The sequence below is a fragment of the Malurus melanocephalus genome, unplaced genomic scaffold, assembly GCF_030028575.1.
Source record: "Malurus melanocephalus ecotype Western Australia unplaced genomic scaffold, MMel_1.1 scaffold_62, whole genome shotgun sequence".
Lineage (NCBI taxonomy): Eukaryota > Metazoa > Chordata > Aves > Passeriformes > Maluridae > Malurus > Malurus melanocephalus.
Window position 1 is genome coordinate 845,210 of NW_026623294.1, and position 17,550 is coordinate 862,759.

Genomic DNA, 17,550 nt, shown 5'->3' on the forward strand with positions numbered 1-17,550 from the left:
AGAAAGTGGTGGTAAAAGGTACTAATCCAGTTCACAGCTGGTTTACTGGTCACTAATGGTGTTACTCTGTTTAATATCTCTATCAATGACCTTGACAAAGGGATCAAGTTGACCCTCAGMAAGTTTGCAGTTGACACCAAGTTGTGTGGGACTGTTGATCTGCTGGAGGGTAAGAAGGCTCTGCAGAGGGATCTGGACAGGCTGGACTGATGGGCTGAGGTCAGCTGTAAGAGGTTCAACAACGCTGAGTGCTGGGTCCTGCACTTGTGTCMCAACAACCCCATGCAGTGCCACAGGGTTAGGGAAGAAAGTCTGGGAAGCTGCCCAGCAGAACAGGATCTGAGAGTGTTGGCTCACAGCAGCTGAACACGAGCCAGTGTGTGCCCAAGTGACCATGACGGCCAATGGCATCCTGGCCTGGATCAGAAATAGCTTGATCAGCAGGACCAGGAGAGTCACCCTGAACTCAGCACTGGTGAGGTTGCATCTTCCAGTTCTGGGCCCCTCACTACAAGATGGACATTGAGGTGCTGAGCATGTCCAGAGAAGGGCAATGGAGCTGGTGAAGGGTGTGGAGCACAAATCCTGTGAGGAGTAGCTTAGGGACCTGGGGGTTGCAATACAGGAGGATCGGGGGTGATTYTATTGCTCTCTACAACTACCTGAAAGGAGGTTGTACCCAGTGTGGGGATTGGACCCTTCTCTCAGGCAACAAGCAACAGGGTAAGAGGAAATGCTTCAGGTAGCATCAGGACAGGTTTAGACTGGATATTAGGAGGTGCAATGCACCACTGCAGTTATATTTTAGTCACTAAAGCCTTTCAGCACTGAGAGTCTGACACCTCAAATCCTGCAGGAACTCTGGATGCCATAAGACTGGATTTCTGAAAAATCAAGACATGCATTTAGGGTCAAAAGTTTTAGGGTTAATTTTTGAACTTTGTATAGAAACACAGTTCTGGCATCCATAAAGCTATTTAGTTCAATGTATTAGGCCAATTTGTGGGAGTTAAAATCTTACAAAATATGGGTCATAAAAAATATCTATACTGTATTACTTTCTCTTGTATATGGAGAAATAACTAAAATCACACAGATTTTTTTTCAGCATTTTCAAATTCTATTTCTGCAAAGGAGATGGTCTCTGAGGGGCCCCAATTCTTGCCTCTGAAGCCTGACATAAAGAAGCATCTACCTGCAGGTCCTGGAGTTCCCTGGCACGGCCCCTGGGCTGGACATAAAGAAGCATCTACCTGCAGGTCCTGGAGTTCCCTGGCACGGCCCCTGGGCTGGACATAAAGAAGCATCTACCTGCAGGTCCTGGAGTTCCCTGGCACGGCCCCTGGGCTGGACATAAAGAAGCATCTACCTGCAGGTCCTGGAGTTCCCTGGCACGGCCCCTGGGCTGGACATAAAGAAGCATCTACCTGCAGGTCCTGGAGTTCCCTGGCACGGCCCCTGGGCTGGACATAAAGAAGCATCTACCTGCAGGTCCTGGAGTTCCCTGGCACGGCCCCTGGGCTGGACATAAAGAAGCATCTACCTGCAGGTCCTGGAGTTCCCTGGCACGGCCCCTGGGCTGCTCCTGATGTGGCACCGGTGACAGCTACACAGTGATCCTACCTGCCCCGGAGCTGTGCTGCCGGTCAGCGGTGATTCCTGGGGAAATGCACCCACATCCCGTGGGTCTGGGGAGGCTGTGCTGGGGCAGGGACTCCAGCGCCCGGGCTATCCTTCACAATGTACTGTGAAGGTAAATGGCACCCTGGCCTGTATAGGRAATATGCGGCCAGCAGGACYGGGGCAGTGACTGTCACTCTGTGCTGGGCACTGGTGAGGCCACACCCCAAACCTGGTGTCCAGTTCTGGGCCCCTCATTACAACAAAGAYATTGAGGTGCTACAGCATGTCCAGAGAAGGACATCGGAGCTGGTGAAACGTCTAGGAGTCCTCTGAGGAGCAGCTGAGAGAGCTGGGGGTGTTTAGCTTGGAAAAAAATAAAAGCTCAGGGGTGACATTATCGCTCTCCACAACTGCCTGAAAAAAGATTGTAGTCAGGTGGGCCGGCGGTCTCTTCTCCCAAGCAACCAGGGGCAGAAAGAGAGGACATTGCCTCAAGCTGTGCCGGGGCAGCTTCACTTTGGACACTAGCAGGAATTTTTTCRCAGAAAGGTCAGACATTGGAATCGGCTGCCCACCCCGGAGGTGTTTAAGGAAMGACCKGACGTSGCATTTAATGCCAGGGTCCAGTTGATACTGTGGTGCTTGGTCATAGGTTGCATTTAATGATCTCAGAGGTCGTTTCCAAACCCTCGGCCTCGGTCGCCCACGCTATTCCCGCCCCGTTCGCCGCCTGCCACGTCGAAATCTCTGCCTTCCCTGCCGGCACCGCCCTTGGCTGGGCTGGGCTGGGCAGGGCCCGTCAGGGAGGCGGAGGCGGAGGCGCCGCCCGTCAGCCCCGCGCGCGGCGGCGATGGCGGCGATGGCGGCGCGCTGCGGCGGGCGCGCGGCGGGGCGGTGACGTCGCGCGTGAGGCGGAGGGCGGGGAGGAGGAAGAGGAGGAGACCCGGGCGGCCCCGGGGCTGAGGCAGCCGCGTCCCGCCGAGGCTCCTCTCGCGTCCCGTCCCGTCCTACCCCCACCCCCGGCGCCTCCGGCTCGGGCGGGCCGGCGCGGCTCTCCCGCGGCCGCGATGCGCTCGGCCTGAGCGCGCCTTCGCCGCCCCGCTCGGTTCGGGCCTCTGCGGGGCCGGGCACCGCGATGGCTGCGGGGAGCTGGCAGGAGGCGACGGCCCGGTGGGCTGAGGAGGCAGCGGCCCGGGTGCGGGACGCTTTGTCGGGCGGGCTGAAGCTGCTGCGTGCCGACCTGGGCCTCGAACTGGGCCTGGACCCGCAGGCGGTGCCCACCTGGCTCGCCTTGGCGGTGCCGGCCGCGCTGGGGCTGGTGTTGCTGGGGCTGCTGCTGGCCGCGGCCTGCGGGGGCGGCCTCCGCAAGAAGCCGGCGCGGAGCGCGGCCGTGAGAAAGGGTGACGAGGCGGCCGGCGTGGGCCTGACGGCCGGCGGGGGCCAGGGCAAGGCGGCGGGCCCGGGCCCCGGGCAGCTGAACCTCAAAGGCGACGAGCAGAAGAAGCGAAACAGGAAGAAGCTGCCGGAGAAAKCGGCGCGGGTGAGAGGGGTGCGAGGGCCGGGAGGGCAGCGGGGTGAAAGACTTATTGACAGCGGTGGGACGGGGCGGGCGGAGGCACCCGACCGGGTCCCAGTGGGAGGCGACGGGGTCGCGTCTGGCGAGCGGCTCCGAGCGCGGCTGCCAGTGAGAAGGGTCTGGGTGCCACAGAGTTCCCCCCGAGCCTGTACGATGTTTGCCTGTGGAAGGAAGGGATGGGAGGTCCTGACTGCTCTGAAGCCGACTCGTGTYGTCTGGGTTATGTGGTTGCCTTGAAAACCTGGAGAAGCAGCGCAGCCACAAGTAAATCACATGTTAATRGTTCTGGATGATGAGGAAAAGCCTCGCTTTTTCGAAGCATTTTACTGTAAACAAAAATTACATGAAAGCAGCTATTACCGTTATTATTCACTGAATGCTTGCAGGGATAGCAGTCAGTAGTGGAGACCCTAGCATGGCTTAGAATTCCAAGACAGGAGTCATAGTCTAGGCAGGTAAAGACTATTGGAAGCAGCCTTCTAAGCCCTAGAAATGCTGTGATGATTCAAATTGAGTAAGCTTTTTGCTATGTAGTTTCAATAGAGCATGTTAGTGTCAATGTTGCTATGAGCTTTTCTCAATACGAATATGTCTGGTTTAGTTGTTACAGTAGGGATCATCTCCTTTAATAAGGAAATCTGTGTCTTAGCAACCCCTTAAAAAGACATCATTCCTGTAATTTATGTTTTTTGAAATCCTCAGTATGCGATGTGGGAGCCTTCTGTCTTTGACAGTATGTGTCCACTTAGGAGAAAATTAGTAGAATGCAAAGATTGTCAATGGTCCTTTTGAAGCTTCCAGTTGTCACAGTTTTGGGGCTTGAAGGGATTGCTTCTATAGCTTTTATATTGTTAGGATGTTTGTAATCCTATTTATGTCCAAATGGATTATAGGAATGAAAGTGYAGCAGATGTCCCCTGCTTGTTACAGCTGTGTCATATAATTATATCTTGCTCTATAAAATCTGAATTGTTTCCCTAATGACAAGAGAAAGGAGAGACAATGGGTTTGTGTATCTTCTTTTGAGTCTGTGGCAATATGAAAATTTGAGAAGTTTGGGGGTTGCTTTTTTTGTTTGTTTTTTTTTTTTTTAATGAGAACTTAAGGCTAGAATATCTGTAACAAAAAAAAAATTCATACGCCACCAACCTTTCTTTGAACACTGAACTACTGAAGTTGTTTCTGGAAGTTGCAAGACACTAAATGCTGAGCACCCTCCAAGAAGAGGAAACATGATTCAGAATCTTTCCAGTGTAGCTGGGTTCTCCATTTTGGAGAAGGCGTGCTAAAGATGTAATATTTTTGCCATCTTGAGAAGCAGATACTTCAGTGTTTGATAAAYGTTATACCTTCTTGACAACAAAGACTAATCCTAGAAAGTATTTGGATTTTGCTTGATTTGTTTACTTTGAACTCCAGTATGAAAACAAAGCATAAGCTCTTGCAAGTCATTGCCTAAGACATTAAGAAATGCCTCCACAGAAGATAGAGTGAATAGGTAGATATTCAYTGTTAACTTGACAATTCTTTGTAGTGTAGGGCTTCATAAAAGTATATTTTAGTAATTTCATAAAAACTTAACTAACTGACATTTTTGATGAATATAAATAATTGTGCTCTGTTGAGCTTGGTTTACTTAGGAGTAGAATAAAGTTAACGCAGTGTAAGAGCAAATCTTTTTGTCATCAAAAGAGTAAAGTAGTTTTTAAGCTGTCATTCTGTATTAAGATTTTTAAAAGTGATTTTTATAGTACTTTGTATTTATTATTTCCATGGTGAGGTGAAAAAAAATCCTACCTTTTTCCAGAAGGAAATGAACAAACTGAATCCTTAACTGTAATGCAAATAAGTTTATTCCAGTGACAAAGTTTAATAGGCCTGCCTCATGTTCATTTTCCAAGGTAAATTTAGATAGACCAGTGTTAGCATGTCTCAGTGTTTTCTGACTTCGATGTGAAAAATCTCAAAATAACATTGGAAATTTAAAGATGAAACAAAAATTCTTACTGACTGCTGCCTGGTCATTTTCCTTTTGTGGTTTTGTGTGCTGTGATGTTAATACTGAGGTCTGGGAGGGGAAAAGAGTAAGCCTATTACCAGTAGATTTACTACAGGGCTTCTTGCTATGCCAGGGTCTAGRTTTCCATTGCGGGCGTTTCAGAAAGCTTAGAGCAACTGGTCTGTAGCATTAAGAGCACACTACAGATGTCTAATTAAAAGCTGTAGGGTTACTTTAATACAGAATTACTGAGCTCACTGTATGGCAGGTGATGTGTAACACTCATCAGTCAGGATAAGAAATGTTCTTTACTGTAGCTTTTCTCAGGAAGAGTATTAATGGCTCTTTTTTTTTTTCTTGCATGTAGCTTTATATAGTACCTGTATAAGTAACCTTTTAGTAGAATAGGTTTCTGGGGGTAGCGCTGTGTTGACTGGATACAGTAGTACCTGTGAGATTCTGTTTATTTACTTGCTGTGAACAGACTGAGAAAAAAAATGGAGCTGAAACTTTTTTGCATTCATTAACATTAGAGTTTATAGAGCCAGTTCTGACTTTCTCGGGCTGCTTGGAGCAAGGTATCATGGTGTCTTTACATCAGATTCTGTGCTGTAAACCTGAAGCTGTTTTTTTCTTTTTTCATGTTCATTTCAACTCCTGAAAGAGGCAGAGCTCTTTTTCTCCTAAAACAGGGTTCTTTGGTCCCATTAAGATTTTTTCTGTCCAAAAGCTTGATATTTAATTTGTTCCCATTCTGAATAATTATTGTGCCTCTCTCTTCTGCTTGAGGAGAAAAAGGTGAAGCTGTTCTTGCATGGTTTCTGTGCAATCTGTCAAACACCACAGAAACTTGAGCCATCTTCTATGCTCTGTTGCCACTTCAAAAAGCCATTCACACATCTATTTGTAGATGTGGAAAATACCAGATTGACTGTGTACTTCCTATTGTTTGTCRTATACCTGGAGACTAAATGCTACATACTCTAGTAAAAGCATTTGCATTCATTTGAGGAAGTTTCATATTTTGTCTGCTTGAAAGAACTTTCTGGGCTAAGGCTGTTTAGTGCTTATTTGCACGTAGGTTGTGTAAATACTTAATATTTTCTGCTAATACTTCTGTGTTGGTTTATTTATATGTTAACAGTCAAATGGCCGAAGTAGGGCTGTAGGATTCTTCAGGGGTCAGAGAAAATTCCTTWGTTTCTTTCTGAAGAGAAGCTTATGGGTTGCTAAACATTGGTAAACAGATTCTTTCATGAAGATTGTATGTAGAGGTACCTTTATAGTGTGTGACTGAGGACTTTGGCTAATACAGTGTTGTAAAATTGAGGTGATAGTGATTTCATTAATGCTGTTAGATTGTGAAATTGACTTAGCCTTTGCACTACAGTRTTTAAAGAATATTTTCCATTTTGACAGTCTAAGCAAAATCTCTTCTACATTTGGTATATCTTAACACTCTCATATTAATGTGTGTGGAAAAAGGTTCATTAAAGTATTGGAATTTTAAGGTTCTCAGGCAAGAWGAGCATTTAGTAATCAGTAGTGTTACTGAACAGCACCATTTCTTCCTCATTGCATTGTGCCTGGAAGCTTTAAGATGAAGGTGAAAAAAGATGGCAAATAATAAATTGCACAATTTTTAATTAATTAATTTTGTCAGTGGATGTTTAATATATTACCCATAAGGTTTTAAACTTTGGATTGAGGTGGTCTTTTTAAAACAAAACATTTCTGAGTACCGTAGAAAATTTTTTTTCTTTCCCGCTCCTGTTGCTTTCTTTAGTATATCCAAAAATGGTCATACGAATTTTGGTTAAAATTCTATGATTCATCTGTGGGCAGAAAATAAATGTGGAAAGCTTCCACTGAACAGGAGGGTGTTACAATTAAGGGATGCATTTCTCCTTGAGTGTATCAAAGTGTAAGTCTTCAAACATATTTCTAAAGGTTGTTGTTTACATGCTCAGATGATCAGACAGCATTTTAGACTGTCATGTGGATGATTTTTTCCAGAGGGTTCTTAATGGATATGAATTAGTTTATTACTTCAGAGAAACAGCTGAAGTTGTAAATGAAAGATTAAAACTTTTTATTGAGTAGTTGGGACGGGATTAAGAAAGTAGTTTTGAATTTAAGGTATATGTGTAATAGCAAAGAAGCAAACCACGTTACAGAATTTTAAAAGTTAGTTGGCTGAACACTTTTTTGATACAAGCCCAATACTAGCTGCATCAAATATGTTATCTAACTCTACTGCCTAACAGACTCTGGAGAAAAGAGAGGCACAAGAGCTGAGTTCTGGCAAGGARTTACTTTCAAGATTGAATATCAGTTCTTTGGTATCCCTGTGGAATTGACTACCCTGGACTTTGTTGATAAGAATAATTATGAAAAGTTCCTAGACACAGATTTGTTAACATATACCTCATTTTCAGAATGAGGGAAATGTACTGCATCTTAGATATGAGAAGTCTAGTTTAAAGCTGGTTGTTGCAGGAGAAGAGGGGTTAGGTGACCTGATCTTTCAATTTCTATAAATAGTTACTTTGAASAAGTTGGCATGCTTGCTTAACTACAGTAAGCAATACTGTGTTATATGCTGGTGAAACCATACCGAGGGTGGTCTGTAAGCATAATACAATGTGGCAAGACTTAAATGCCTGTAACAGTTAAATTGAGGATCAGATCTAATATTTGAATGAATCAGCTTCACAAAGTTGTGATACGGATTTTGTTTTTCTTGAAAGGTTTGTGTTATGCTGAGTTAAAATAGCTTTTGGGTTTTTAATACCAAAAAATAACTAAAGGTAATAGACTTGAACTTTATTTTGAAAGAATTGCAGGAATTAAAGATACTTTTAAGTAGTTTATTATTCTTACTTAGTTTTCAGACATTAATTTATCCAAGTCATTCTGAATGTGAACCAGTGACATTTGTGTGGACTCAATCAATTGCTATTTTTGACAACTGTTTTTCACTCTTTAAAATTAATGAGTGGCAGTGGTATAATATATGTGTATTTTCATGTTTTCTGCAGTTAAGCAGAATACCTTCAGATATTTGTTAAAAGTAAATAATTTTTAAATTATTACATTTTAGTATGAGGAATGTATAGGCCAAGGTGTATGCCTTTGCTGTCAAAAATTATGTAAAGATGCATTTAATGATTGAAGTTTTAATTTTATGTGTTAAATAGTGCATGCTGATTTTCTTTCCTTAATTGGGTGAGGGGSAAATGGTAGACTCGTGTAATGCCTRTAATCAGGTCTGTCTAAGAAAAACAAGGGGATATCGTGCTTAGTCATGCTTCATGTTTAATTTCTAATTTCTGTTCTACTATGAAGTTTGACTTGTGAAGGAAGTGAGCTGCAAGGGTTATACATAGATCGAGATTACAGATGTTTGGTCAAGGTAGCAGCACTTTTAAAAGTTAGTCCCGTTGCTGAACTGCTACAAAGTGGTAATYCTATCAATTTAATTAATTAATTTCTGGCACATAAAACTGTAGCTGCTGAATCAGTTTTCAGAACAGCTACAGATAACTGTAAAAGCTGGTAAATTTCAGGATGTTACCTTTTGTTACGAAATTCCTGGATTCAATAGGAGTGAGATGAAATGAGAAGACTAGTCTCTTTCCTTTTCCATTTCTGTGTTTGGTAAATACAGAATTGCAGTAGATACTTTGAACAGCAATCCACAATTTGGTCTGCTTTATTCAATAACCTTAGAAGCATTTTTCAGTCAACAAGYAATTACATTTCAGTAATAGTGTAATTTGAGCTTTACTTCATCTGCTTTCTCCAATTTTTTTATTATTTATGCTTATTGTTTACACAGCCTAATGGACGGTCTTTCCTTGATGTGTCTGAAGATGAAGTAATACAAACTGTCCGTAAAGACAATATAAAGCAGCCTGTGGACACAGAAAAGAAGAATGAAAAGGTCAGTTATGGATATAAAGCAACAGTGTTGAAGTTTGATTTTTGTTATTTCAGTATCTAATAATTGTGTTTGTGATTTGAAATCCTGTGATTTACATGAGTGAAGAGGCATATTTCTTACTGTCAAGAGTACTAATGTAAAGTTGTACTTCCAACTTCCAATGTTGAGTTGGAAAGAGCTATAGTAGTATTTTCTTAACTTCTGAGACATGCCTTAACTCCACTCCCAGCCCCTCACTAAACATTGGTATCTGTGTTCATCATGTGACAGTGTTAAGCCTACAGAAATAAAGTTTGTGTTTCATCTTTGATGGCTTCTGTGGAGATGCAGCATAGTTAAGTGCCTTGTAAATGGTCTACCATTTGGGGGACTATTATTCMAAGGATTAAGACCATGTGCCTGCTTATTTCTTTTGCCAGATGTGTCCATTAGTAATTAGAGTTCTTGATTTTTGAKGATAAATGTGAGCTTTGAAGTCTGGTGTGAGCTTTTTGTTACACCAATTAAACAGCTTCATTAAAAATACCTTTTTAAACGTTGATCTACAATGCTATCTAAAAGGTTACAGTACTAAGGGCAGTGTTACTTTTTCAAATGTGAGGACTAGTATCTTTTTGTCTTATCTTAAATGCTATCATTCATGGGCAGCATGAATATACTTGATAGGCCTTTGATTATTTTTTTTGCTTCATTCTTTTGCTAATAGTGTGCGTGGAGTTTTCCCACTGTTGTTGTTTTCTGACTTAACTTTCTTCAATAAAATGCTTTTGTTGTAACTGTACTGAGGAAAAATAAATTATTACATATAAACAGTCAGAAACACTTTGCTGTGAGCGTGGCAACAGTGGAAGAGSTTGCCYAGGGAGGTTGTGGCTGCSCCATCCCTGGAAGTGTTCAAGACCAGGCTGGATGGGGCTTTGAGCAACMAGGTYTGGTKGAAGGTGTCCCTGCCCAAGGCAAGGGGGTTGGAACTAGATGATCTTTCAGGTTCCTTCCGACTGAAGCCATTCCATGATTGCTGTCATTTCTTTAGCTCATTCAAGATTTAATAAAAAAACTTTATTATGCTCTAATAACARCTTCTTCTGCAGTTAGTATTTTGGCTAAAAGATTGTGTCCTTTTAGTTTGCTGTAGGTCTTTAAACATTTTTGACATTGGCAAATTGAATGACTTATCTGTGAAATAGATTTGCCTCAAAATTTCATGCTGTGTGCCTCTTTCTCTTCCCCATGTTTTGCATAKCAGATTGACTTTGCTGGGTTTTTTTCCCCAAGAACATAACACAGTTTGAACCTGAATGAATAACTATTTGCAGGCTTTCAAGTAGATAAGGTGTTTGAATCCTAAACTCAACTTCACCTTAAAACTGCAAACATAAGTGATCTGAATTTTAAAATGTGAAGTTGAAGCTCCAGCTCCAGGAAATGAGTACCACTAAATGGATTTGGATGATTATTCAACTTAATTGTGCTTTCATATCACTTTGGGGGACCCTGGGCAAAACCTGCTTGCCTCAGGAGTGAATTATTACCCTTCAATTAAAAGTATACATAARAACTTTCTTTGAACTACAGGTAACTGTACAGGCTTCTAATTATATGGTAAGGGTTCTCGGGGCATCTATTAAATTTTTAACATTATAAACCTGCTAAGGCTGTAAGGACTGCTGTGTATGTCTTTGTGTACTATCTTTGGGATGGATGGTACAAGACAATGGCTGTGATTAAAGTCGTATGTGCATGTGTGTACATATATGAATACATGCAATCCATGGCCTGAAGGGTATGGTGTTTTCCTTGTGCTTGAATAGATGCTTTCAGTGAAAATCACACATCCTTTGTTTTTCTGTATTTCTTGGCTGCTTCAGAGTTGTGAATTTCATGCATGTTTTTTGGTTTTGTGGAACGGGAGCCTTTGGGTGATGTCTGGACTGTGGCGGTTCATAGGATTTATGATTCTGCAATTAGTGACTTGCCACAATACAGGGGTTTTTTTGTGTTTTGTGTAAGAAGTTACCTATGAAGTTACCTCAGAAGTGACTCTGTCAGTGAGACTGTGGGATGTTAAAATGTCATTGTCCATTCTGTTTGCAAGCACATAACTACTTTGTCTTAAATATTAGAAATAGCTGGTCATTAGTCTAGAGATCAGGAAGAAAGGGGTTTTTTTCAATTGTTCTTGCATGGATTACAATGCATCTTAAGGACTTAAAAAATTCTGGCAGGCCTGCTGAATTCCTCATGTGCTCTATGGCTKTTGGCAGAGCCAACACTGGCATCTTTGTGTTGCAGAAGGTGATATTTGAATGCATAGGCTTCTGCAAAACAACCAGCTGACTTGCTCTGGCTTTAACATCTCTTGCTGTTACAGTCAGTTTGTTAGTGAGATAACAGCTGGTACAGTACAAAGTTTAGCAGGTAGTGAGAAAAWTGGTTAAAAATTATGGTTCTGGTTTCTCAGAACAGGGTAACTGTTCTGGCCACAATTTAGGAAAGTAAACACATTTTCAGGATTTGAACTGTTGATCTGTTTAAAAAGAGTGTTTGTTAATCACAAACTTATTTTTAAGGTGTTAAACTTAGATGTTTTCATGAAAAGCAAAGAATTTTATGTCGATACTTGCATAGGAACTTGTTATTTAAGGAAACTGAAGTTAGAATTTGGAAGAGTAGTCATCTTGAACTGTTGTCTGGGAGCCTTCTGAAGTAATTTCAGGTGTTTTCTTAGTGCCAGAGGACAGCTGGGTAGTTACGGCTTTGTGGATGGGAAATTGTAAGATCTCGAGTTCTAGTCTCAGTGTAGCTGAAAATGGGAGACAAAGGCACAAACTTACTAATCTTTCCTCTCTTTGAGCTTCAAGAGGCAATTTTAAACTAGTTTTAATGCTAATTTTTTCCTTTTCAATTCTTTCCTTAGAAGGTGCTCTAGCAAATAATTTGACTTGTTCTTATTTTTAGAACCAATTCTTCTCAGGTTGCTTTTGAAACCAGCCCTTCTCTTTTGGAGACTTTTCAGAAGTTAGCTGGTATGTRGGTAAAGGTAGTCTGCTGAGCAAATGAGAATTCAGTTTGAGTGCCATCTGTAGTTTGGGTCCCCTGGCACATTACACCATGAGTTAACCGTTTAGGTCAGTTCCATTAGTGTTACAGATATGTTGCTGCAGCATTGCATATAAGCAGTGAATTTTTTGTCATCTCTGCTGCACTAACAAGCAATACTGCTCTCAGTACATGTCTTGAARCTACAGATTACTTTTGGGGCATGATAACTCTAAGGTGTGTGAGCTGCTTACCATTGTGGGGGCCACAGARTACCTGCAGCCAATTGTGGTAATAATTTAGGTGTTACCAATTCTAAATTCTRGAGAGATTGTTGTATACGTCTTGGACATTTAGGACTAGAAAACCAAATAGTGAGAACTCAGGTATACATCTAGCAACTACTAGTCTGACATTGGCAGAAGAATGTGTTCCAGAAAGACATCCACCATTCTTAAAGTATTTCAGAGGCAGTGAATAAGTGAATAGTTCCCTTTATAACATTTGAGTGGATAACMGTATTTCTTTTGAAAGTCTTGTTGGTTTTCATTCATGTCTACCTTGTAGTTCTTACACCTTTCTTCACTAGGTTGAAAAGCTTTTCAGTACTGTATTTTCTTTCTRAGAAGGTAGTCCCATCAATTTACTACCATTTTAGCTTATCTGAAGATCTGCAAAATGTTCTCTCCCTATATTTTGGGCTTTTTCTCAATATTAYCTTTTCAACATTCTGTATTGCCACCTATTGCACCAAAAGTGTTTGCAGAAGTAGTCATCTCTGTTCCTGTTCGTTTAGGTTAGCTTTTATATCCAAGAAGCCATAACCAATGAAACCCTGGCAGGGGGAAAAAGCCTTTAATGTATGGGCACTCTTCACAGCAAATGGTTTGCAGAAATTTCCAAGCTGGAATTTCCTTAACTTTTTTGTAAAGAAGTTGTTGGCATTCATTATTTCTCCATGTGTAGCTTTATACTTGCTTCTGCGCAAAACAAATTTTGACAGAGTGGCATTTGCCTGCTCTGTGACTGTGATGCTGCCAGCACAGCTTCTTCTACACATCTTTGTACTCTGTAGAATAAGTTATGTTCTACCTACCTGCCATTTCTATGCTGCATAAGTCTTTCACAAAGGGTTTTTCAGGAAAATCTGTTTTAAATTTATTTCTGCACTTGGGGAGGGGTGGGATTCTGAATCACTATGCCTAGTGATTGCTAAGTAATTGTTAAGATAATGTTTTGTTTTTATTCTAGTCRAAGAAAAAAAAGAAATCAAAGGGAGATGCTAAAACGGTTCAGGATACGTCTCGTCTAGATGGAAAGGAAGTTGATGAAGGTACTGAACACAAACATRCACAAAATGCAAACATTTTCGCTTAAATKCTGTTTAAGAWTGGTTCATTGTTGTTTAAGTGTTTGGTTCATAAAGTAACRTAAGRAACTCATAACTCCATAGTCACTTACTGCCTCTGGAAATCTGATCCTTGAAACAACAGTATTTAGTAACATCAGCTGATATTTTTGAAGGTAATGTTAGAGAAACAGACAAGTTATGAATCGTAGGGTGCTCTGGTTGCTCTGTGAAGTCTTATCATATAAAAATTTACCTTTGGGCATTTGTTTGTATTTTCTAACTGCTGTTGAAGCTGACTGGTTAAAGTGCCCTAAGACTTCTGTTTGATATGATACAAACTAAAAATATTTCCTTCCTCTCTGACTTAGTTGTGTTTTCACTTGGGTGATGTTTTAGGAGCCTGGGAAACAAAAATCAGTAACAGAGAGAAGCGTCAGCAGCGTAAGCGAGACAAGGTGCTGAACGACGGTGGCTCAGGAGAATCAAATCTCCAGGGTATAGAAAATACAGTTACTGCATCCATTGAGCAGCTGATGCCTACACCATCACTTCCAGTTGGTCTCAGAAAGAATAAAGGTATGGTGCTTGATGGATCTGTGAATGTGTCCTAGAAAGATAACTTTACCCAAATGCTTAAATAGTGACTCTGTTTTGGATGTATGATAGGTACATTTGGAGATGGAACTCTTGAGGAAATCATTTCAAGCTGTGTAAAAGTACTTTCTCATTGCGCAAAACTCCCCCTTTTTTTGCCATATTTTTGGGGAAGCTCAAGAGAGTGTTTTGGAGTGGGTGGCTATGACACTGGCCTTCATCCACACTGGTGTGATGGTAGTTGCTGCACAGCTRTGTAGGCACATCCCTGTTCTTCCACTCGTGCTCTGTGACTCTGCCCTTTGTTGCCAGAAACTTGTAAGGCATTCTCAGCACTGCTGCAGGCAGCACCAATTCCTTAACTTTTTGAGTGCTCCCTTGTGGGAAAGTTATGCCCTGAAGTTCTCTTTAAAGATCATTYRCTGCTTAACGTGTAGGCATTTTTTYCAATGTAGATTTAGTAGTATCCTGCACTAAGGCTGTTCCTAATGATAAGGCACATGTGGCTGAGATTTAGTAGTCAGTTACTGTAGCTGAGGATTCAATAGATAAGGCTGCTGCTGTTATGGGAAAAAAAGATTGCATGGGCTGGTTTAAAGTATGTGTAGGCACAGGAAGTCATATTTGTCTATTCATATTTGGCTTTCTTGTGGAGAAATAGGTGCTTTAATTAAACAAAACTTGATGTTCTAGCAAAGTGACAAAAAGACTGAGCCTAACAACTGTCTGATATGTTCAAACAATTTACTGAAAYCTTTATGCCTTACCCTCCTGTTTTATTGACACCTTGTTTTATTTGCACCTTGACTGACAATTCTTGCCCTGAGGACTAGATCAATTGTTCCCTGTGTCCTTTATTTTTTCCCTGCCATTTACACAGAGCTTGAGGAAATGGTAGTTCCAACTGTCTTTATACACTGTTGCTAACTGTAACTACTGTAACCTTTTCAGTCGGAGTCCTTTCTGTATCATATGTTTTCTTGTATCTTATGTATCACCTTGTACAAGACTARTCTAAAAATAATTCAGCTTTATCTAGTATTTTCGTGGTAAGGTGGAAGTTAGAAATAGTTACAGATCTGAAATGCTTAGAGCCACCCTTGGCTWGAAAATGAAAAAAAAGCCTGTGTTCTACATTTCTGCTCTTCCTTCATTTGGAAAGTAGCGAAAGTTCTTTGAAAGCTGCAGTTACTTGGTTTGTGGGCCCTAAGTCAGTTTGAGTTCATTCTGTCTGCAACATAAACACAAATAATTTAAAAAAAAATAAAGCATTTTAATTTTATTCTTAAACATTCTGGAATTGTCTTAATTTAATGTGAGGTACTAATATATTTATTTTCTTAAAATATTAGTAATGGATATTCTGTTAGAAGATTTTTAGAGATTTTGTTGTTTGAAAAAGCTTCATCTAGCTTTGTTTCTTCTTAATCAGGTGATGCGCTTTTGAATGCACAGATCAACAGCTCTAAACCTGCAAAGGGGGAGTCATCAATTCCKCAAGGTAAAATATTTTCATTATTGGATATCCTAAGTAACTGGAGAAGTATTTTACAAAAGTGAAAACAACAACTGTCCATGCAGGATTTTGAGCAGTTACTGACATGGAACTTTACTATACATCTGGCTCTTTTGGCTATGCAAATATTATACTTCTAAATTGCAGTTATTTCTTAAGAAGTTGAAAACAGTCCGTTACATGTAGAAATACCATTCAGTATCTAGAATTTTCAGACAGATTACCTCTTATAAAAAYGTTTTTGTACAGAACAGTAGCATTTCTTTTTAACCTCTGCTGAAAAACTTTTTATGCTAGCTTTTCAGATTTACTCACTGTRTAGTGCTAATGAATTACTTGCTGAAAGAAAATCCTGGTATAGATAACTGCAAAGAGCTCACAAACCCTTCATTATTTTGTTTACACTTGTTTCATATTGTGTACTGAACAATGAACTTGGTTCTTTACATACTTACTTGAGCTGCATAAATACATTCGTTTTGAAAATTCCTAAATATAAATACATGTTTATAAAAGAATATACTTGATGGGTCATACACAAAGTATTTGACTAGTGAATCTTAACAGCCTTCTAATAAGATACTGCTATAATAATACTTGAAGTAAATTAGTTTGACATAATGAAATCAAGATGGTTGCTTCTTACATACAACAAACATTAGTTGTGTTGCTTTAATGAAAAGTAGCTAGTGTAAATAAGCAAGTCGACAACAAATGAGTTATYAAAAGCACTGAGATCCAGAAAGTTAATTCCTTTCTGCTTGTTTTTGAGAGCTTTACTTCACTGCAAACTTCCCTGTACCATTGCACAGAAGGAGGGAGCTGTGTTCTTCAGAGAAACCTAATGGGAGGAGGCAATAATCAGGTTTCAGTAAGGGGAAATTCTGGCAGGCCACGAGGGAAAAAGCTCTTCGTGAGATAGTCAAAGCATCTCTGGGTGATCAGCCTTTGTTTTCCAGAACTTCAGTAATGTAGTATAATTTTGAAGTTAACTATGCATTGAGCAGAAGGTGGGACTAGGTCTTTTTGAGACATCCTTTTCAGTCTTAAGTTTTCTGTGGTTTAGTGAAAACCTGGTCATTTAGAAGGTAAAGTTTTTGACAGAAGAGTAGTATAACAAACAGAATAATCAAGCTCCTGCTTCAGGAACTCAGCTGCCTTTTTGCAAGGTTGCAAAAAGGTTTTTCTACCAACTACAGCTTGATTTCTGTCGAGTATTCTTCTTGTTGCCTTTCCCTAAAATTTCGTGTTACCCTAGAAGGAAGTTGACTGTGGAGAAAGGGCAGTGGTTTTTGTACAGCAATGGTGACCTTACAGATATCTGTGTTTGGAATTGATTTGTCTGAGAACATCTARGCATATCTCACCTAATTAATTCTGTGTCAGGGAGGCAGGCTACCTTGAATTGGGCGTGTTCATGCTGCCTGAGCTACAAGTTCTTTTAAGGAGTGAAATGTTTGGTCTGTTGGCATGTGATACTGACTTGTGTGTGAGGGTTTGACTTACTGTTTAAATGTTACACTTGTAATATGCAAATATTTCTTAAGTGCTTGTAAAAGAGCAGTATTTCTGGTTTTTTACATGGCATATATAAAAAGAGAGGGGATTTGATATACCAAGTGCTTTGAGAAAGGTTTGTGATACATAGGAGGTGAGGCTGGGTGCACTAGCCCTCATATTTTATAGGGACATAAACGTTAAAAACTTGCATTATGTTTTTGTCTCAGTGTACTGCTGGCTTCTCAAAGTATACAGTAAACTTGCAGTGGCTAGTAATTTCTCATTAGGGTAACACGTAACAGACTCATGCAGTATTGTGGTCTTTTATCTTAGTGTAACATAAAATATGTTACTTGTAAATTATTTTGAGTGTTACTATGATTTTTAACTCTACCTGTGATGGACT

At 40.7% G+C, this 17,550-nt stretch overlaps 1 protein-coding gene across 2 annotated transcripts in view; it reads left to right on the top strand.

The window, feature by feature from the left end:
- Positions 1 to 2,552: 2,552 nt before the first annotated feature.
- MTDH (metadherin) overlaps positions 2,553 to 17,550 on the top strand; it is a 34,007-nt gene continuing 19,009 nt past the window's right edge. For both annotated transcript variants that reach the window (XM_057366247.1, XM_057366248.1), the window contains exons 1-5: positions 2,553 to 3,163; positions 9,040 to 9,144; positions 13,435 to 13,516; positions 13,931 to 14,110; positions 15,561 to 15,629. In XM_057366247.1, coding sequence (XP_057222230.1) covers positions 2,759 to 3,163; positions 9,040 to 9,144; positions 13,435 to 13,516; positions 13,931 to 14,110; positions 15,561 to 15,629 — 841 coding nt within the window. In that variant the 5' untranslated portion in view covers positions 2,553 to 2,758. The remainder of the gene's footprint in view (positions 3,164 to 9,039; positions 9,145 to 13,434; positions 13,517 to 13,930; positions 14,111 to 15,560; positions 15,630 to 17,550) is intronic.